Consider the following 22337-nt stretch of genomic DNA (forward strand, 5'->3'; position numbering starts at 1 on the left):
CACAGAGAGATAGAGGAGCAGGGTTATGTCTTGAGAGTTCCAGCTACATGTCCCTTGTAAAACAATCATCCCTAAAGGACAGAAAGAGGCCTAGCAAACATTTAATGAGAGGACCCATGCTATTTCTTCAGAATGCTCGAGATTCACTCCCCATAATTGGTCCTGATTTTCAGTGAAAGTATTTGGAGAGCTTTGTGGTTCCCAAAGTTCTGGGTAGCACGTATATCTTTAAAAATACACTGGGGAAGAGGAAGCATGTAGGTATGGGTAAACAGTAATTAGGACAACAGAGTTCCACAGGATGCAGATTCACGACAGTCTATTCAAAGAAACTAAATATTAAAGATCTTGTTCTCTCTTCATGCTGTTCCCGTATAGGCGTCTTTCTATATCCACAGAAGGAGCTAAGAAGGGGAGGTTGTAGCTTTTCACCTTCCTGTGCCACAGCCAAAAACAACCTAGAACTTGTCTGACTGGCTCCGATGAGGAACGTAAGTCAATAAGACCTGAGTAAACAGAAGAGAAACCTGCCCATCACTTGTGGGCAGCAATGTAGGTCACCTTCTTGGGCACCTACAGATCCGTGCTCGCTCCTCAGGCCAATGTGCTTCCAGAGATTGTCAGTTAGCATCAGCGTGGCAGCAGAGACTTGGTTGGGGAAGGAGCAGAACAAAGACAGTCTGTCAATGGCGACCTACCATGGTAGAAAGAAACTAAGTACCTGTGGGGACTGGGGAACTCTTAACCCTTTCTGGCAGGAGCAAGCGTTGGCCTCTGTTTCGTGAGTGAGGGCCATTTTCATCACCCTGGGAGGTTAGGCTTGGGCAGCTCTGATGATGAAGCAAGGCTGCACGTGCTCGTAAGAAGAGATGACTTTCCCATCCTTAATCTCCTTGGTGACGGTGCAGATTTTACCCAGTAGGTGGGTCAGGGCTCTGCAGGTACCGCAGGGCTCGGGTGTCCCCCGGGATGCTGAGGATGCTGTGTACACCGGGGCTGTGCATTCCATGGCTCTGGCCTTACTGGCTGTGCAAATGGAAGGCTCACATTCAGAGGCACATGGGTTACAGGGAAGCCTAGAAGAAAACAGAATTTTACCTGTGATTGAGGGAAGGCAAAAATGGTGGTGGTTAATTTTTCAGCACATGTTGTTCAAAACAAATACTTATTCCCTCACTTTGTACTGTCTGTAGAGGAAGAGAAAGAACCAGACCAGATCCACGGGAAAGCAGCATCCTAGGTGTAGATGTATTGTATCGTGTTAGCTCCTGTTACAGGGAGCGCCACGGCACTGTGGAAGAACGCGGTTCTGGGGGTCAAGACCGGGATAGGGCCCAGCTCTGTCGGTTACCAGCTGGTACCCTCAGACAATTCCTGACTCTAGTTTTTCATCCTCAGGGTGGTTGTAAAGGGAACTAAACTCACAGGGTGGATAGTGAGAAAGGACACGTTAAGGGGCGTATTACCTGAGGAAAGGAAGTTCATCGGACACTTTTCTTATCAGAGAGTTAATCACAGGACTGCTGGTGGCCTGAACCCCACCTATGGAAGAGTTCTCAAAGCTTCATCAGGGAGCTCCGAAGAGCTGTCTGGGTGTGTTCACAAATGAGTAATCTCTAGACAACTGGAGTTAGAAGCAGTAAGAACTCCTCAGAAAGCATCATCTTTCTTTGCTGATGCTTCAAGGCCCTTTGGTATATTGTGGCTCCTCCAGGTGGTAACATTGGTTAACATTGTGCTAGTATAACATGAACACGCCAGTTAAAAGAACTCTATGACCCGACTTCACTGATTATTTTGGGGAGGGAGGTCTTTTTAACAATCGTAACTAAGTTTGCCTTTGGAGTGTTAGTTTGGACTGAGTTGCTTCAAAGAGCCCATGCTCTAGATCAATTTCTTATGGGTTGGTACACTTCTTATTATTTAAAAACATTACGACTGCTATGAAAAATATGCTGAAATACACATATGTACATGATGCTTTTAGCATCGAGAAAAGGTGGCTGGGTGGGGTTGGGCGTTTCAGCCTGAGCAGGTCCCTCTAAGGAGAGCTGGGCTGTCCTGTTTGAGCCCCCCAAGTTCAGATGTTCATCTCAGTGGGGGAAACCTTTGAGTCACCAAGAATGCTCATCTTTAAAGAAACCATTTTTTTCCCTAGTGATTTTTAAAACTCTTAAGAAGCTAAAAAACCTACAAGGAGCTAACCGGGTACATGGACTCCTCAAAACAACTGAGCTAAACTAGACTAGATTATAATTGCAGATCTCCAAATGGCACAGCTTGAGACAGTGTATGGACCACTGGATCCAAAGCTCCCTGTCACTGGGGAGATGGAAGCACCTGCCGTCCATTTGCCAGGGGTGGTGCCTGCATGTGTGTGAGTGTCTCCTTCATGAACATGGTTTTACTTAACGTACTTGCAGTCTGAGCTCTCCAGCAGGCTGCGGTATGTGGCGATCTCGCACTCCAGCTGGGACCTGACGTCCAGCAGAATCTCGTATTCTTGGTTCTGCCGCTCCAGGGTACATCGGATCTCCGCCAGCTGAGCCTCCAGGTTACTGATCAGACCCTGGATCTGGGTCAGCAGGGCTGTGTAGTGGGCCTCTGTCTCCGCCAGGATGCATTCCTGGGAGTCTCTCTACCATGCAGGAGGAAAGTAGGGTTTATAACGATGATTCCTGTAAGCCCAGGTCACTTGTGATCTGTACCATTTCAACAGTGGTTCCTTTGTAACAGGTACTAACGAAACTTCAAGCCCTCTTATTATCTCCAAAGCAAAGAAATCCAAGAACAAAATTATCAACTATACTAAGCTTCCTTCCCTTTATCCAAGTGCCACGTATCTTCCTGTTTCTTAATCACTTGATAATCTTCTACCACACTTTCCTACCTATGAGAGAAAAAAATAGTCCAACTTATTTCACACCTAGGAATTAAAAACCCATTACCGTGGTACCCCGCCCGTGTTTGTACCTTAAAAAGGAAGTGAGCAGCACTTAGCCATAAACAATTCCCTCATCAGACTCATTCTTTTATGTGTAAAAGATGAGCTGAAACTCTGATGACTAAAGTTCCTTCCTGCTCTATCATTCTGTAAGTTTTATGGATAATGGGATTTTAGGTTTTAGTATAACCTATCATTTGCATGATTATCCCACTTATTATAGATGAGAAAACTGAGGTCCAAGAGTTTCAATGCTCTGTCCCCAGACACACAACTAGCTTGTGATAAAACCAGCCTTGGGGCAAGGTCTTCCTAATACCCTTCCTACCAGAGCACTTAAAAATATTTCTTACTTCAGAGAAGCACGATCAGTTCTAACTTTGGAACCTGAATTCTGGCTCAGATTTTTATTTCCTTTGTGACTTAATGCCCTGAGATCTCAGTGTCCCCATCTATAAAACAGATGAGAGAATCTGGCTTGGGAAAATCACTTCACCTCCTGAGCCTCGTCTGTAAAATAGGCTTCATAATTGTGCCACCTCCCTCAGAAGATTATTTTATAAATTCGGTAATTTATAATTTGATAAATAAAATTCTCTTCTAGTGTTTCCCAAAGTGTATTCGGGGGTCATCACTGCCATGAGATATTCTTTAAAAAGGAGTCCGCAGTCAAATAAGTTTTGGAGCGCCGAATACCATACATCCCCTCCCGGGAGAGGCATGGTATGTATGTCAGCTTATCAAACGCCCACAGGAAGGCCCGCTGTTTAACCTTTGTTTAATGCAGCGTTTCCCAGGCTTATTTGACCACCACGTCCCGTTTTGGCCATAGACCCTTTAGCAAACAGAGGAACTGCTGTTCTGAGGGATGCAGTTTGGGAAACATCGCAGCATGCTAGGGTCAGGGGCTGTTGCCGTCGCTGTCGTGCTAGGCTCGGTCAGCTGGCCGCATACCATGCAGTGCTGGGCCTGCCTTTCAACCTCCAGAGCGTTCACGGTGCGTCTGAGCTCGATGATCTCCGTCTGGCAGCACTGCTGCTGTTGAGAGCTGGTCACCACCTGCTGGTTCAGCTCCTCCATCTGAAACACAGTCAAAGGCCGTGCATGTCGTGCAGGAGAACATCATGTGGATTAAAAGGCCCCTGGAAGTGCGAGGCCGACTCACTGGTTTTGAGTTTCCTCCCTCCCTACCTGCGTGCTGAACCATCGTTCCACATCTCTGCGGTTTGCCTCCACGATAGACTCGTACTGACGTCTTGTTTCTTGTAGAACCTGACTGAGGTCCACAGAAGGGGCAGCAATCACTTCGATGTGCAGTCTGTCCCTAAGCTGGCTCTGTAAGGAATTGAGTTCCTATGGAGAGAAAAAGGGTGTGAAGTCACTTGGTGGATAGATGACTTCCTTGTTCTTGTTTCTGTCTAACAGCAATAATTGAGCTTAATTGTGTCCGAAATATAGCCCACAATAAAGGAACACATGATTCATAGTTGCATTTGAGATGCTATAAAGTGACTTAAGGCTATTTCAGGTATGGCTGTGTGTTCAAATATGTGCAGCATTAAAAGGAAGTGACTAGCAAGAGCAGGGATTTAAAGAATTTAGATCATTTCCAGGGATGGTTAATGGGTGAAGCAGCATAGAGGTGGAGTTTATGAGAGACCATGGTCTCCAATGCCAATATAGGCTTATGCCAATATTGATTCATACCAGTAGTGGCAGGCATCTGTGTAGGGATGCTGATAAAAACATGGGAAGCCGCCCTGGCTGGTGTGGCTCAGTAGATTGAGGGCTGGCCTGCAAACCAAAGGCCCAGTGGTTGGATTCTCAGTCTAGGGCATGGGCCTGGGTTGTGGGCCAGGTCCCCAGTAGGGGGCATGGGAGAGGCAACCACACATTGATGTTTCCTTCTCTTCCTCCCTCTCTCCCCTCTCTAAAAATGAATACATAAAATCTTTTTCTTTAAAAAAGATGGGAAGCCTATGAGGACAATAAAATTGGGTTACTTCCTTCTTCTGGAAAGGCTGGAGAGGACAGCGGAGGCTTCAGATACTGTGTTACAGGCCATTGATTTGAAACACATTGCACCAGTAGTAGTAATGCAGGTATTATCAGGGATAAAAACCCAGAAGATTATCTAGAGGGGACACCCTTTGTCAAGTTCAATTTAAAGGAATCAGTGTTGATTTTGGAGGCTTAGGCGGGCCTTTCTCTAACCTCTTCATGGTTGTTTTTAAGGCAGAGGAGCTCCTCCTTCAGAGATTGGCCTCGTGCCTCCAGGTCAGCTTTGCCCAGGGTCAGCGCATTCAGGATCTTCTGTAGGCCTTTGGCATCTGCCTCCACTAGCTGGCGCAGGGACATCTCAGCTTCATGCCTGTAACAATGAGGCATGAAGTGGAAGACATTAAAATGTAGGTGGTGTAAATCAAGCCAAACAGAACTTCCTTCTGCCTTTTCCTCTGGGCCTCTCATTTACCACATTTTTTCTTGTGGGTTTTATTTTCTTTAAAGGCAAAATCATTCAATAAACATCACCACTTAATTATTATTCCTATATTTGTTTGCCAGAGCGATGCCACATTGCTGTTCTTTGAGGTAAGCGAATTTATCTTCCCTTTCCTGCCCCTAGAGGTGATGCGGTAAGAGTGGAAAGAGCCTTGGATTAGGACTTAAGAGAGCTTGCATCCACGTTTTGACTCTGTCTTGTACTAGTTGTACGCCTTCGCATAAGTAACTGAGCCCCATGAAACCACAGTTTCCTCACCTTAAATGGGGTACCAGTATATTTGCCTTACCTATTTTGTTAAACTCATAGGTACGCAGATGGGTTTATATGTTAGAAACCATAGGTACATGTATACAACATGTCAGTGGTCATTAAACTTAATACTTTATTGAATTTGAAGGTCTCTTCTGGGCTAGTGCCATCGCGGTGTGGGTAGGAGGGTGAGTAGATGTGTGGGTAATCTTATTGGGAGTTTAGCGTCCAATGCAAGGCGAATTCTGTCATGAATGACAGATGGGGTTGGGTGGGCTTACTTGGCTCTCAAGTCATCAGCAGCCAGTTTGGTGTTGTCAATTTGTAAGACCAGTCTGGAATTCTCAGCCTTGGTGCACAAGATCTAGAATTAAGAAGTTGTACGCACAAATGAGACAAACACCAAAGTCCCTTCCTTAAAAACCAAAGGGATGGTGGGGAAGGCTTTTCATAAGCCTTCCTAAGGCTATCCTTAGGAAGTTTGGGCAACTTTGGAAAATAAGAACTTTTGTTATTTTCCTAAAAGTTGAGCAAAAATTACTTTAATGAAAGCTTGAGTAGATGTTTTACCATTAAAATATAAAATCTACCTTAAATTTGCATAGCATACCATGATCTACTAGAATGTAAACACCAGCTGGGCAGGGACATTTTAGTCCACCAGTATGTTCCCAGAGCCTAGAATAATGTCTGGTGCCCCGTCGTTGTGCTCAGTAAGTATTTGTTAACCTAATAAAACAGAATGCTGTGTTTTGCCACGTATAACATGCACTTTTTTGCCCAAATTTTTGAGGGGAAAGATAAGGATGTGCATTATACCTAGGCAGTACTAATTCATGTGTATAATGCAAATTATACACAGGAATCATCAGCACCGTGGGAAATGCGGTGCGCATTATACACGGCAAAATACGGTAAGTCCAGCACGTGTAGCAGCGGCATATCACTCTGAATGGGGATGGTAGGTTTGGTGTGGGGGGAAACTCTTTGAACAATTGGGAGACGATGGAATGAGCATCAAATGAAAAAAGTGGTGATGGTTGAACACATGGATAAAAATTAAACTAGTCAGAAACTTATTACAGCAAAATTCATTTTCTTGGATTCCTGTTTTCTTCTTTTGGTTAAGGAAATGGCAGCAATGTGTTGTTCACACACTTTGGGTCCAAGTCATCTGGTTAAAATAATAGCAGAGCACATCTCTGGAAGACGAGAAACTATGAATATAACTGACTATTGCATCAAGATGACAATTTCATTCAAAACTTTTTCTTATTCTACAAAATATTTTTCAGCCTAAGAGGAAATAAACTTATTAAAGTTTAGCAAATGACTATCGCTCAGAGAATGTCAATGCAAAACTTGATTGTACAGGTTGCTAAGAATCTTACCTTCTGCTGGAGCTCTTCAATGGTCGCATAGTGGGACAGGTAATCGGGACATATGACAGGGAGCTCTTTATTACACTCCTCCTGGATTTTACACTCCAGTTCAGCGTTCTCTCGTTCCAGCATTCGCACCTTTTCAAGGTAGTTAGCGAGGCGGTCATTCAAGATTTGCATGGTCTCTTTCTCCTTACTATTGATGCCTCCACCACACCAGACGCAATCATCCGTAGAGGTATAGGCATTGAAGTTGTTTACCAACCAGGTGGGCATGGGACAAAAGCAGGGAGTAGGTTGGCAGCCGTGGGGCGGGAGAGTTCTCAGAACATGGCCAGGTGGTTGGCAGCTGTTGGCTTCAAGATCACCACGCTGGCAGCTGGTGTGAGAAGAAGCGATCCTAAAATTGGTAGTCCTAGAGCAGCTTTGGCATTGTGTTGAAGAAGAAATAGTTGTTGGACAGTCCTTGGTATCCATAGTGTGCGCCCCGCTTTGGTTTATTTCAAAGTCTGTGGTTCCCCTGGATGGAAAGCTCAAGCTACTGTCAGTGAGTCTAAACCCTGAGCCTTTGGCGGCTTTCTCCTTTTCGAAGGGCTTATATAGCCTTTCCTCTCGGTGGTGTCAGAGCTGGCAGGATGTTTTCCTTTCTACTGTTTGTAGCAAGTCGCATAGGAACATCTCATTAGTCTGCTCTTGAGTTGCCTGAGAAGAGTTACCTGTCTCATAAAAATGTGCACTTAGGCTGTTAACTGAGTTATTACCCGTCGCAACTACTACTTGTCATCGGACTCAGAGCTTCACATTATTTCTTCAAAGGAACAGCTGCACAGTTCTAGCAGCACCGATTATTAAGTGGCTGTGAGTATATTGAGTTCATTAAGTCCTTGTTGACCTCTGCACCTAGCACTGAGCTTGACCAGGAACGAGTTCATTTATTTTTCCTTTCCTTTCCAGAAAAGGGAAACTATTAATATCTACTAATCAGTGGTGTGAACTTAGAAATCGATATTTTATTTTGTTCTCACCATTTGCTTTTCCTTTTCTTCTTCTTTGTTCTGCCCAGTTGTTTTCCCCATTTTTTATTGTGAGTATGGATTAAAACGCCAGTCTTAACTGAGGCTCTTTTTAAAGGTAAGTGCTAAATTTCTGTTCTAGCTTTCCAGGTAGGGTTTGATTGCTAACAAGAGATTTCTTGAAGAAGAGGCTGGTTACCTTTTGTTTTTTTCCAAAGCCCACATTTGAAAACATTTTTAGTGCCCAGGGTTTGTTTGCAGTGTTACATTAGCTAAGAAATTGTGATGGTGTTGGTTTGTATTTGGTGTTTAAATAGGATCTGTTGAAAGGTATATGTGTTCTTTCTTAGGAATAGTTACTCAGCATTTTCTTAAGCAAGTTATTAGTTCCTGGTCCTTTATGGAGGCTCTAGGAAAGAATAATTTTCTTGCCTCTTCCAGCTTCCAGGGGCTGCCCCCACTCCTTGGTTCCTGGCCCCTTCCGTGTTCGCAACTGGCCACGGGCAGTCGAGCGTTTCTCACAAGCATCAGTCTCAAGCTGACTCTTCTGCTTCTCTCTTCCACGTTTGAGGGCTCTTACAATTATATGGGGCCTACGCACATAATCTAGGATAATCTTCTATTTAAAGGTTGGCTGATGAACACCTCACTTCCCCATTGCCATGTAGCCTAACCTATTCAAAGGTTCTGGGATTAGGACACGAACATCTTTGGGAGCCCATTGTTCTGCATATCACATGGTGGAAGAAAAAAATATAATTTACAATAGCATCAACAAATATAAAATGCGCAGGAATACATTTAGTTAGAAAGGTACAAGATCTACATGAATAAAATGCTAAAACTAGAATAAATGGAAAGACATACCATATTCTTGACCTGAAATGCTATATTCATCATTATAAAAATGTCAATTATCTCTACATTAATTTAACTTAGATCCCAATAAATTAGTTTCAGTCTTCTCAAAATGTGACTTTCTGGAATAGAATAAGCAGTCTAGAAATAGACTCCAAAATAGATTGTGACTTAGTATATGACACATGTGACATTTAAAAGCAATGAGGAAGAGATAGACTCTCCTGTGTAGTTTGAAGACAGTTCTGTATCACTTGAGGTAGAGAGGCAGGGCGGGCCATGTTGGATCATACCGTACAGTAGGAAAAACTACAAATTGATCAAAGATTCAAATGTGAAAAATGAAATCATAAATAGCTAAAAAACCATAGGAGAATCTTTTATAAATTTGCATTCAGAAGGCCTTTCCAATAATGTCTCAAAATTAAGAAAATATCAAAAACATAAATTTGACCACATCAAATAACTTGTGCATGGGTAAAAAATACAACCTACAAAATGGGAAGAATATTTGCAGTTACACCACAGATGGTGACCAGAAGGAAAATATAAAGGACATTTTGAAAAAGTGTCCTAGAAATGATGCTCAAAGTTACTCATAGTAAAAGGAAATGTAAATTTAAACTACATTGAGATATTTTATTTTTCCATCTATCAGATTGAAAAATATCAAAGTTTGATACCATGTGCATGGTATTGTGTAGAGCCTCTCATTTATTGATGGTGGGAGTGTAAATCTGTCAAAGGTACTATAATAGTACTGCAATCGAAGCAGCGTGACGTCGGCAAGGAGAGTGGTGAAAAAGAACAGAGTCTAGAAACCTATTCACATATATGTAGTCAATCGACTTTTGACATAGTTTCCAAAATCAGTCACTGATTTCCCGGTAGAGATCTTCTAACTAAATGTTGCTGAGTCAATTATATAATTGTGTACCCAAATTAGTATATCTTTTTTTTTAATTAAACATTTTTTTATTGTTCAATTACAGTTGTCTACATTTTCTCCCCACCCCTCCACCCCACCCCAGCCAAACCCACCTCCCTCCCCCACCTCAACCCTCCCCCTTGGTTTTGTCCATGTGTCCTTTATAGTAGTTCCTGTAATCCCCTCTCCCCACTGTCCCCTCCCCACTCCCCTCTGGTTATTGTTAGATTGCTCTTAGCTTCAATGTCTCTGGTTATATTTTGTTTGCTTTTTTCTTTTGTTGATTAGGTTCCAGTTAAAGGTGAGATCATATGGTATTTGTCCCTCACCACCTGGCTTATTTCACTTAGCATAATGCTCTCCAGTCCAAATTAGTATATCTTGAACTCTGCCTCATACTATATATAAAAATTAATTCAGGAGGGATTAAAGACACTTAAATGCAAAGGTTTTACATACAGAGTTTTTAAAAGAAAATGAAGAATATCTTTAAAAGCTTGTGTGTAGCATGTGGAGAACACTAATCATAAAAAATTGATTAAACTTCATTATAATTAAAATCTTTTGCTGATTAAGATATACTGCTAAGAAAATGAAAAGGCAAGCCACATGCTGGGTGAAAATATTCTCGATATATCTGACAAAGGACCTCTCCTATGACCCAACAATTTTATGACAAGCTGTATGCCCAAGACAAATGAGGTCTTGTACAAAAAGACTTGTATTAGTGGAAACGGCTCACCTACTCACAAGCAGGGTAATGGTTCAACAAACTGTGGTGTGTATGTATATAACGGAATAGGACTCAACGACAAGATAGAATAAACTACCGGTACTCACAACGGCGTGCAAGGACCTAGAAAACAACGTGTTGACCTGAACACGTAGGACACGAAACAGTACAAATGGTATGATTACCTTTATAATAATTTCAAGAACAGGCACAACTCATCATCTACAGTGTTAGGTAATCAGGATCATAGCTGCCCCCTTTTGGGGGAGGCAAGTTGCCTGGGAAGGAACCTGAGGGAATGTCAAGGTAGATATTCTCCATCGTGATAGTCTGATCTGTAGCTGGGTGGTTACCGTGTGTGTTTTTCAAACTTCATGGAGCTTCATCCTTTTAATTGATGCAGTTTATTGTATAAAATGATATCCTGATAAAGTATGGTTAACATAAAAATAGATTTGATACAGCTCTCTGGTTATGTGAATGCTCACTATTTTATTTATATACTTGAATTACAAATGGATCAAATATTCACTTGTGAAAAGTAGACATTATACACTTGCTAAAACAGGAGAATTCTTTTAAAAACTCAGAGAAGGAAGGCCCTTTTCAGCAGTGACTAAATATCAAGAAACCATGAAAAATGGATAAATTTGACTCCACTGTAATAGTGTCAACAATAAAAACAAAGTTAAAAAAATAACAGCGCTTGAAATCATTCATAATTTTAAAAATGGGGAAAAGACTGGAAAGAAGTATATCTGAATGTTAAGAGTGGAATTCTTTGCATTTTATAATTACTGATAAATGTTTTTTCTTTATGTTTATATATGCATTCTAAAAATTGAATGCATCACTTTCAGAATCAGAAAAAAGTTTGAAAACTATGTAATGTTTCTGTCCTATACCTTTCTCTCCATCTTATCATTTTTCTTCTCCTCTTGTGTCTCTCGGGCAGAATTGTTCCTTCTTTCCTTCCACAGCAGGCTGCCGTATTTGTTCTGGGGGCTGATTCCCCTTTGATTCCTTCAGGGCCACGTTTCATCACTTACACTCTTCTTCTCTTGGATATTTGCATTTTCGTTACTGCTTGATGAATGTTCCTTTCCCTGTAAGGGTGTGTTACCTGATCCTAAACTACGTGTTACCTGAACTATGAAGCACTTCTTCTGTGAAGGCAGCTTCTTCCTTCCTTCAATTACCAAACTTTTCGGTAGAGCAGTATGGTCAGAAAAACTTGAGCGCGCCCATGCTCCCTCCATTGAGAACAGGGTAGCTAACCCAGGGAATGGACAGATCTAGAATTAACCTATGTCTTCAGTATAATAATTGGCACAATACTATGCAAAAACTGTACAATCAGATGTGATAGGCTGACAGTAATAAGAGAGCCCCCAAAGTGGCCATCCTCTATTAAAGATGTTTTTCTACTTCAGTTCTACTTTGATTTTGCATAAACCCAGGTTGAAAATATTTTTTAACTCCTAAAATGCAAATAGATTAGTCATGCAAAGTGTTATATATCATGGAAGGTAGTCATGTGTATCTTTTTGAGAGGAAATTGGATATAGTTCATTGGAAATTATAGATGCTGGGGAAATTGTCAAACAAAATTATTTTTTTACCATAATCTTAACCAAGGCAAAAAAGAAACCGCAAGAAGAGCACAGGTGATGGGAAATGGACATGGTAGAGGTTTCCGTGTGGGTCAGATTTGTGATTTCATGACACTACAGTATTAAATTTCTTCCCAATCTTTGAATCAGAGGAGTAATGGGGTTTGAACACTATTTCATGGGTTTATGCATCTGGAAAAAATTTTGAGTATTTTCACTACCTTTTATTGTTAAGCCAGGAGAGCACACTGTAAAAAAAATCTAGCACAAAATTTTAGGTCTGAAACTCGACTTTTCTTTAAACCTACCCTGTATTAACTGTTATTATCATGTACTTTATTTCTGAGTCCTTAAAAAATAGAAATAGAAAAAAGGAGAACTTTTCCCCAGCTTCCCAACTGTTTTTAAAAAAATAATTACAGATTCACAGGAAGTAGCAAAGCTATGGTTATATCTTACTCAACTATAGTACAATCATCAAACCAGGACATTGATACGATGTGTGTGTTTAGTTCTTATAAGTTTTTTCACCTGCGTAGATTTATGTACCCACCACAGCAATGAAGATACACAACTGTTCAATCACCACAAAGATCTCCTTCGTGCTACGCCCGTTTGTCCTCCATCTCTGTGTTTTCTCGTTTCAAGAATGTCATGTAAACAGCATCATGCAGCGTATGACCCTTCAAGATTGCCTCCTTTCACTCACCACGGGGGCTTTCAGATCTTGAGGACACTTTGCTTGTCTCCAGTTTTGGCTCTTATGAGTAAAGTTGCTATGAACACACTGTGTATTATTTCCCTTTACTTTTCTTAATTGTATTTTCCCATTACCGTTTATTCCCCTTATATTCTTTTCCACCACCACCCCTCTTCTCCCCCCACCCCAATCACCACACTGTTGTCCGTGTCCATGAGTCCTTTTTCTTTTTTGCCCCATCCCTCGACCCCCCCAACTCCCCACTGGCCTGAGCTGTCAGCCTGCCCTCTGTTAACTTAGCTATATTGTTATATTTGAAGTGAGCTTCTTGTGGAAAGTATTTAGTGTTTTATTCACTCTGCCAATCTCTGTCCTTTAATTGTATTTAGATGATTTCTAGTTGCTGTAATTACTGATGTGGTAGGGCTTACATCTGCATTTTATTTTTGGTTTTCTGTTTGTTCCCTCTGTTTTTTACATTTCTCTGTTTTCTTCTTCCTGCCTTTCTGTGGGTTACTTGAATATGTTTTACAATTCCACTTTTGTTTATTTATAGCACTTTAAGTTTTCTTTGCATAGCTTTTTAAGTAGTTGCTTTAGGTATTACATTATATATACTTGTTATATATACTCATTATATATAACTTGTAACAGTCTACTGACGCTGACACTTTCTCATTTCAAGTGAAGTACAGAAACCTCACCTCCCTTCCTCCCTTTACTCACCTCCTTTTGGAGCTTTGGTTTCCTTCTCTGCCTGTAGCTGTTGGTGTTTCTGGGTTGGCGGCGCTCCTGTTCCCCTACAGGATAGAGGAGAGAAAGAGGGAGCCCGGGAAACTCACCAGCGTTGCTCCCGGGACATCACAGACTCTGGGTGGATTGGCCGCCTCTTCCGCCTTTCAGGGTCTGCTTACATTTGATACGGAGTTTCCAGGTTTTCAGTCATACTTAGGAAGAGGAATGGGGACAGGTACCTCTACTTTCTCTTTCTGGAAGTGGAAGTTCTTTGCTTTTGAAATGTGTGAGAATAATTATTCTTATATCCTGACTGCCCAGACCAATGTAGCTTACGGTATTTTATGCAGCCACTAAAATAATGGTCACAAGATGACCTTATATGAGAGGGGAACCCCCTCCCCAAACTGGAATTATCTTCTGGAGGGCGGGCCCCTTGTGGTACAGGCTTCCCCTGCTAGGTGAGTGTTCTAGGAGCCCATCTGTATAGTGCAGCAGCTGGGGTTTTTGTGAGGGGCTGCGTTCGGCTTCAGTGAATTTTTTTGAAGATTCAACACATTTGCCCATTTCACGATGGGTGATTTACGAGCACACCTGCTCACACAGCACTTGAGTGTTCAGTAATTTTTGACCCAAAACAGCACAACCCCTGTGCCACACCCTCCCTATTCACCTGATCTTGTTCCCTACCTCCAGTGGCTTTTTTGTTTTCCCAGATGAAAAAAGTCCTCAAAGAGAAATGTTTTGCTGATGCGGGAGAGGTGAAACAAAAAACAGCGAAAGCAGTAAAAGCCATCAAAATCGATGAGTTCAAAAACTGTTTTGAGCAGTGGAAAAAGGTCTCAATAGGTGTATTGCATCAAATGGAGAGCACTTTAAAGGTGACTGAAGTTCAAACATGTAAGAATAAATACACAATTTTTTAATGAATAAATTCTAGGTTTTGGGGGTCCCTTCTCATATATGTATTAAGATTGAAAATGCTTAGATGGCATAGTGAAAACAATAGGTTATACAACTATATGCATATGTAACTGTGATACATTATATGGACAAACCTATTTTAAGAAAGAAAACTTGTAAGTTCCCAAAATATTGACAATGGATGTTAAGGGTATGGAATTATGACTTATTCCCCACCCACTTCATGGGCCAAGTTGAAAAAAAGAAAGGAATCTAGTATTTTATAATTAAAAATAAAATAAAATTTATTATATTTCTAAGTTTCCTCTCAGAAAGATACATACAGCTATCTTTTATGATATTGACATTTCGTATGGATTAATCTATTTGTATTTTAGGAGTTAAAATATATTTTTAGCTTGGGCTTATGAAAGATCAAACTACTGTTTAGACAATCACCTTGACATCAAATAGTTATTATTTGATAACTTGGGTGGAGTTATTATAGCAAGAGTAATAAGACACAAAGTTATATATACCACGCTAAAAGAATGAATTAACATTTAGAGATTAGCAAAAAAGCTTTACAGACTCCTAGAATATCACAGATAAGCAGGCAGGAGAGGAGATGACAAAGCAGAAATATGCCAAGGATGTGTGGAGGACAACTTTAGGGGATGAAAGCCTTCTCGACTTGAGTTGCAAGGTTGGCAGTCCTGGCTGAAGCCCCGTCTCCCTTTCAGGACGCTGCTGGCTGCGATCCCTCCACCTGCTGGGCTGGGTGTGGAGGACTCACGCGCAGTGGTTTTCGACTGCGCAGAGGACGTATGCAGAGCACGGCTCACAAGTGTTGCTTGACGTGCTTGTTGTAGAACATGGGTTACAGGGCAGCCTGTGGAAAATCCGTTTAGAACTAAGCTGAATGAGGGAAATCTGGATGAAATGTCAACTCAGAAAAAAGCACCCCAAAACTCGCCCTGCAAATTATGTTCTGAAGGACACTCTTTGCAGAATGACAGTTGACCCACGTCTGTCATCCCTGGACCCAGCATTGTCACCTCATGCTCACTCAGCAGCGGCGGTTGAATTCAATTTCAGGTACATTCTTTACTTTGCAAATGCCATCTGACACACGTTCCTGATTCCCCTTTAATGGGAGACAGGAGCAAAGGGAGACAGGCCCCCAGCGTGAAAAGTGATATGATGATGCTTATTCTGCTTTCGAACTCTAGAATATTTTTGAACATATCTATGGTCATGTGATTAGCATCAGCTGCTTTTCATCACTCTTTTAAGATCCTTTAACACATTAGGCAGGTTTGACCTTGGCCAGATCTTGGGGAAACAGAATTCTCCTACATGAGCCTCTTTGTGACTCGAGGTGATTTTGAGAATAATCGTGTGGAACTTGCCTGCAGTCCTCGCTCTCCAGCAGGCCCCGGTACGTGCTGATCTCGCCCTCCAGCCGCGCCTTCGTGTCCAGCAGCACCTGGTACTCCTGGTTCTGCCGCTCCAGGTCGCAGCGGATCTCTGCCAGCTGGTTCTCCACATTGTCGATTAGGCACTGCATCTGGGCCAGCTGGGTGCTGTACTGGGCCTCAGTTTCTGCAACAGTGCCTTCCAGAGATTCTGTCTGCAGAAAGAAAAAGTGTAAAAAGGGCTGTGTAGTATAGTCCCGGAGGAAAATTACTTGGCTTCTCTGAGTATTATTCTATAAAAAGTGGGCAATGCAAAGTGCTGATCTCATAGGATGGTTGTGAGGGTTAACGGGGCTAATATGTGTAAGGCACTTAGAACAGTGCCTGTAGGAATTTTAAGCACTGTGTAAGTGTTAGTTATTACTACCACCACCGTCACAACCTGCAGTATATTTGTGTAGCTTAAGGAGGATCAACAGCATTTGGGAGGAAACATTTGGGCTGTGGCAGGGAGGGGTGGCACAGTGTGGTGACGAGAAGAGGCTCTGGGATTGAACCACTGGGATTCAGCTTCCACTTTTGCTTCTTAGACATTGCATGACCCTTGTTACTTATCTGAGCCTCAGTTTTCCTCATCAGTATAATGGGGTTAGTAAAGGGATTTACCCCATAAAGTTATTGTGAGGCTTAAATTGTGCCTCCAACAGGACGAATGCTCAGCTCTTATTTGCTGAGATATTCTCTGTAGGACCTAAGGCGGCACACACAGTGGCGTCTGACTGGAACTGGAACTATAATGCAATCTTGAATGCATAATATTCTTGGTGCTTGGGTGGAGTGGGCTGCAGTGAAGGGTCAGGTTGAGGTGTGGATTCTGGGAAAGTTTAGGATAGTAGTTGAATGTAAAGTATGATTAGCATTCTTTGTTGTAGATGTGATTGGGAGCTTGAAAACTTGGCCCTAATTAAAAGAGAGTTAAAACCCACTGGAATGCTTGAGCGCCTTTGGCTCAGAGATCGCTCCCCTGTTCTACTCCTGCCGTTTTCCCCTCTCTCTTCGTCTCCGGAGGGTGTTGCAGGACCATGCTCAAGCTCCAGAGCGAAGGCCGGCGCCTCCTGCTGGGACAGTACAAGCTGCTGACCTTTCACTTCTGCTTCTATCCGGTACTTGGGAAAGGCAAGAAAATGTAAACCTGGCACATTGGAGACTCAGACTTCCTGCCACGTGAACTGTGTGGGTCTCTCCTTTGGGTTATGGAAGAGGCGATGTTATCATAGGGCCTGATTCTTCAGTGACAAAACAAAGCCATCTCTCCCTTACACACCAGGCTTTGCTGGGCTTGGAGCTCAATTTCCAGAGCACTGGCTGTGCGTTTCAGTTCCAGGATCTCCGTCTGGCAGCCCTGCAGCTGCTCGGCACTGGACAGCTGCTGCTGATTCAGCTCCTCCATCTGAAACGCAGGCATGGTTAGAGGACGCCAACAAGGCATCAGCCCAGAAGCCTGTCATTCTACGGCTCCAGGTGCTGACCTGAACAGCGAACCATTCTTCCACGTCTCTGTGGTTGTTGGCAAGCACCGTTTCATACTGACATCGCATCTCCTCCAGGACCCTGTTGAGGTCGATGATGGGGCCACTGTCCAGCTCCACATTGAGTCGGTCACCGAGCTGTCCATGAAGCAAGTCGACCTCCTGAAAGTGGAAATGAAGTAAGGAGTGTCACAGAGTGGTGGGGGAAATCACGTCAACAGTCACAGCATCCCATTTTTGTTCGGGGAGTAAGGAGTAAAGGTGTGGGTTTAGTTTCAGATTGCCTACAGCGAGCCTCTTCATCGTTCAGTTTCTTCATCTGAAAAACGGGTGTGATAATTCTACCTGTTCCAGAGAGTCGTTGTGAGATATATGAGTTAATATACATGTAAGGCACCTACACAGTCCTTGGCACATGGTAAGTAAGGACTCAATAAATGCTAGCTGCTATTATCATCAACACATGTTCAAGGGGAAATATACTTTGTTAAATCATCCAGCTTCTCACTTGTTAGCTTCATCAATATAGGATAATCATACACTTCATATAGTATGATTTAAAAAGTTGATAGACGCAGAATACTTTAAAAATATTGGTCCAAAGATCCCATGAATGGTTAGCCCCTTTTGGAAATGGCTTTCACACGCTGTGTTTATCAGCCTGATTGTTCACATCTTATGGATCAGAGTTGGGCGTGGCATTAAGCCTCCAAGGAAAGCCAGTTGTGGAGTTACCTTCCCCACAAAAGCAATGGCAGGTGAAGAGTTTGTGTCCTTCGTTTAGCTCGGGGACACACAGGAACGATCAGGCCGAGTAGTTAATAGTGCCTTCAGTCATTTCGTTCCAGCTTTAACAACGTTTACCCAAGTTCAGCTTATACGCGCACACAGGATTTATCAGTTTGTCAGTCTCACATTCTTTGAGTGATTTCACCACTTTCCTCACCTCTTCATGATTTTTCTTAAGGCAAAGGAGATCATCTTTCAGAGACTCCACCTGGGCATCCAGGTCGTCCTTGCACAGGGTCAGCTCGTCCAGGATCCTGCGCAGGCCTCCGATGTCGCTCTCCACCAGCTGGTGAAGAGTCAGTTCAGAATCGTACCTTTCATAACAGGAGAGAGAGAGAGCCAGCCAATGCTTACTCTGCTAGACACTGCTGAGAGCTAGGCCACGCTGACGAACGGCACGTGGACACAAGGAAGCCACGTGCTGTAACTGCTTTTACTTCACAGATAATGGTCAATTTGAGCTTTGTGAGCATTATTAGCTTGAAAATATTATGTAGAGAATATCTGTGATGTGTGTGTGTATGAGAGAGAAAGAGGGGTAACCATAAATTATATTCAAATTCAAATGAAACTTACTTTGACCGAAAGTCTTCGGCCGCCAGTTTGCAGTTATCAAGCTGTATAGCAAGTCTTGAATTCTCCGCCTTCGTGCACAAAATCTGGGAAGTAAGTTATTAAGTAATAAATGGTTCTTTGAAAGAAATCTAAATATCTATTCATTTAATAGCTATGCCATTATTATTCTTTTAAAAGTCTTTATAAAAAAGGAAAAAATAGCTTTTAGCCTGCTGTTGTTACTAACCATGTTACTGCAGGAAGAAGCTGAGTTCCCTGGCAGTTGAACTTAGTTCTGTTGTTCTCCCTAAATAGTCTGTATTTTGATTATGTCCCCATCCATGATAATAAAAATTCATCAGTAAGAAAAGAAAGTTATTACCAGGTGAAAATTATATGATTAAAAAGATGACATTTCAGTATCCTTTGTTAAAAATAATACAATGTACCTTGTTACTGACTGAAGCAATTTTAGATATAACACAGTTTTTCCTAATCCTATAGACCAGGGGTGTCACACTCATTTTTACCGGGGGCCACATCAGCCTTGCGGTTGCCTTCAAAGGGCTGAATGGAATTTCAGCTCCTTAACAGTTAAGGAATAGTTACATTTATACAGTCCTAAAATTATTTCGGCCTTAGTGTAGATGATAAAGGTAAAGTCTCGAGGTGCGTGAGTATATAATGGTCACTCAATAATTAGTGGCGCCCTGGCTGGGGTGGCGTGATGGATTGAGCACCAGCCTGCAAACCAAAGGGTCCCTGGTTCGATTCCTAGTCAGGGCACTCGCCTGGGTTGTAGGCCAGGCCCCCAGTAAGGGGCTTGTGAGAGGCAACCGCACATTGATGTTTCTTTCCCTCTCTCCTTCCCTTCCCCCCTCTAAAAATAATAAATAAAATCTTTTTTAAAAATTAGTGGCAGCCTTGGGTCAAGGCTGTTTCTTGACTTTCAGTGCATTTTCCTTTCCCTTCCATCCCGTTGCCACATGGAAGTCCCTTTTCCCTGGTTTCTTTCTAGAGCCTCTTCTAGTATAAACATAAAGCAAATCACAGACTGGGAGGGTGGAGCATCGGGACAATGAGACACCAGACCTTTTGTTGGAGATCTTCAATGGTGTTGAAGTAACACTGGTAATCGGGGCACACCAGCGGGATGTCCGCGTCACACTGTTCTCGGATCCTGCACTCCAGCTCCGCATTCATCTCCTCCAGGCCACGCACCTTCTCCAGGTAGCAGGCCAGTCTGTCATTTAGGAACTGCATCGTCTCCTTCTCATTGCTGTTGAACGCCCCATCCTCGCACCAAGCACAGTTCCCCACCAAGCACGGAATATTACAACTCCCAGCCAGGTAGCACGGCGTGAAGCAACCGGTTGGCAAGAGAGGCCTGGATAGGAAGCTCGGGGTCTGGCACCTGGATGCAGCACAGGTGCTGGGGAGACAAGTGGTTTCCACGGAACAGGCTGAAGCAGTTACCCCATCAGAAACCCCAGTGTGGGACTCAGAAGGGCAGCATGTGGGGGGACAGTCAGGAGTCATCCTTTTAGAAGTGAGGGACAGAGATTAGTGGCAAAACTCAAGTTGCCTGACTCCAAAAGTCTCCTTCCCTCCTGGGATTTTTATACAGCCTCCGCAGCCGGCATTTACAGAAGGCACCGGATGTTTTCTTCATTGCTGTTGGTGCCAGTTTGCATGTGCACATTCATTAGTGTTGTTTACTTGCAGAGGAAGAGTACCATGCCTCATAAAAGAGGCGTAACTTCAGGTTGCTAAATAAGGACCCCATTTCCATCTGCCAGTAGTATAAAACACTTTTTCAGAAAATCTTTATAGGACGCATTGTCCTTTTGACAAAATAAGGAAAGAAAGAGAAAATTTGGCCAATCAGTGTTTATAGATACAACTGATTACAAATAAGGAAAATGGTATTTCTACAGAGCTTTATGCTGTGCATTGACAACTGTTCATATCTCCTTTTAGAATTAATATTACAGCGCATTAAATACCATTTATTTGTTTGTGCCACCACCATAAAAATGTTGTGTGTGATTAGCCGTCCTTGCAAAGCTTTTGTGTTCTGGCTGTGCTCACGTGGTAGAGGAGGGAGGTGTGTACTGGTTTAAAGTGTGTGTGTGTGTGTGTGTGTGTGTGTGAATGACATCTGCCTGTGCACAACTTGAAAAGTCACTTTACAGGATCGATGGGCATAATCTGTGCCCTCCAGGCCAAAATATAAATACACCGCCAGACCTTCTGTTGATCATCAAGACCGGAGCCGTGACTTTCAACGTGCTGCAAGTTGCCTTGTCTACCTTTCCTCTGCCTCATTTTTAGATCAAGGATACTATTTTTTTCCTATATCTCTAATAGAAGTGAAATATAAATTCAAAGTCACATTCTTTCAGTCTCTCAGAAACCCTCAGTGATTAAACTTCAGAGCAGGGTCAGCTAAGCCAGGAAGGCTTTTCTTCTGTTACATGGAGCTGTTGCCATTCATTTATTCATTCATTCATTTTTTAAAAATTAAGTTTATTGGGGTGACATTGGTTAATAAAATTATATAGGTTTCAAGTGACCACTTTTATGATACATTACTGCATAGTGCATCATGTGCCCCCCTCCCAAAGTCCAATCTTTTCCCATCATCATATATATATATTTGACCCCCTTTACCCTTCGTTACTCTCCCCACCCGCTTCCCTGTGTAACCACCATACTGTTGTCTGTGCCTATGAGTTTTTGTTTGTCTGTTTCTTGCTCTCAATTTGATGTCCCGCATATGAGTGACATCATATAGTTCTTCACTGTTTCTGTCTGACTTACTTCGCTTAGCCTGATATCCTCAAGGTACATCATGTCGTCACAAATGGCAGTATCTCATCTTTCCTTATGGCCGAGTAGTGTGCCCTTGTGTGTAGGTACCCCATTTTCTTTATCCAGTCGTCTACTGAGGGACGCCTTGGTTGTTTTCAGGTCGTGGCCACCGTGAATAATGCTGCAATGAACATAAGGGTGCATATGTCTTTGCAAATAAATATCTTCAAATTTTTCGGGTACATACCCAGAAGAGGGGTTGCCAGGTCATAGGGTAACTCTGTTCTTAATCTTTTGAGAAACCTCCATACCGCTTTCCTAGTGGCTGTGGCAGTTTACATTCCCACCAGCAGTGTTTGAGGGTTCCTTTTTCTCTGCATCTGCTCCAACACTTGTTATTACTTGTCTTGCTGGAAATAGTCATTCTAACAGGTGTGAGGTGGTATCTCATTGCAGTTTTGATTTGCATTTCCCGAGTGAAATTGAACATCTTTTCATATATCTGTTGGTCATTTATGTGTCTTCTTGAGAGAAGCGTCTGTTCAAATTGCCCATTTTTTAATTGGACTATTTTTTTGGTGTTGAGTTGTATGAGTTCTTTATATACTTTGAGAATCACAGAAGACTTTGAATAGCCAAAGCAATCCTGAGAAAAAAGAATGAAGCTA

General features: G+C 42.5%; 2 protein-coding genes and 1 long non-coding RNA gene across 3 annotated transcripts in view; 1 reads left to right on the forward strand and 2 right to left on the reverse strand.

Moving 5' to 3' along the window:
• LOC128779282 (uncharacterized) overlaps window positions 1-22337 on the forward strand; it is a 217114-nt gene that overhangs the window by 108559 nt on the left and 86218 nt on the right. The gene's annotated exons all lie outside the window — the stretch shown is intronic.
• KRT39 (keratin 39) lies at window positions 310-7690 on the reverse strand. Its single transcript, XM_024573335.3, has 7 exons — window positions 7091-7690; window positions 5981-6063; window positions 5159-5315; window positions 4136-4297; window positions 3899-4024; window positions 2418-2638; window positions 310-1076 (listed from the first exon to the last, which is right to left on the reverse strand). Exons 1-7 carry the CDS (start codon window positions 7556-7558, stop codon window positions 815-817), a joined length of 1479 nt encoding a protein of 492 aa, XP_024429103.2. The 5' UTR covers window positions 7559-7690; the 3' UTR covers window positions 310-814.
• KRT40 (keratin 40) lies at window positions 13645-20453 on the reverse strand. Its single transcript, XM_053911268.1, has 7 exons — window positions 19948-20453; window positions 18877-18959; window positions 18458-18614; window positions 17512-17673; window positions 17307-17432; window positions 15977-16197; window positions 13645-13726 (listed from the first exon to the last, which is right to left on the reverse strand). Exons 1-7 carry the CDS (start codon window positions 20392-20394, stop codon window positions 13645-13647), a joined length of 1278 nt encoding a protein of 425 aa, XP_053767243.1. The 5' UTR covers window positions 20395-20453.

The sequence above is a fragment of the Desmodus rotundus genome, chromosome 9 (assembly GCF_022682495.2).
Source record: "Desmodus rotundus isolate HL8 chromosome 9, HLdesRot8A.1, whole genome shotgun sequence".
Taxonomy (NCBI): Eukaryota; Metazoa; Chordata; class Mammalia; order Chiroptera; family Phyllostomidae; genus Desmodus; species Desmodus rotundus.

Excerpts from the sequence above, each read along its gene's own strand:
- KRT40 (XM_053911268.1), bottom strand. The coding sequence starts at position 20,394 with ATGACTCCTGACTGTCCCCCCACATGCTGCCCTTCTGAGTCCCACACT. Across the intron at positions 18,960-19,947 it reads TTGAAGATCTCCAACAAAAG|ATTTTGTGCACGAAGGCGGA; the intron begins GTCTGGTGTCTC and ends CTTACTTCCCAG. Across the intron at positions 16,198-17,306 it reads TCCAAGCCCAGCAAAGCCTG|ACAGAATCTCTGGAAGGCAC; the intron begins GTGTGTAAGGGA and ends TTCTTTCTGCAG.
- KRT39 (XM_024573335.3), bottom strand. The coding sequence starts at position 7,558 with ATGGATACCAAGGACTGTCCAACAACTATTTCTTCTTCAACACAATGC. Across the intron at positions 4,298-5,158 it reads TTAAAAACAACCATGAAGAG|GAACTCAATTCCTTACAGAG; the intron begins GTTAGAGAAAGG and ends TTCTCTCCATAG. Across the intron at positions 1,077-2,417 it reads CTGGAGAGCTCAGACTGCAA|GCTTCCCTGTAACCCATGTG; the intron begins GTACGTTAAGTA and ends GTTTTCTTCTAG.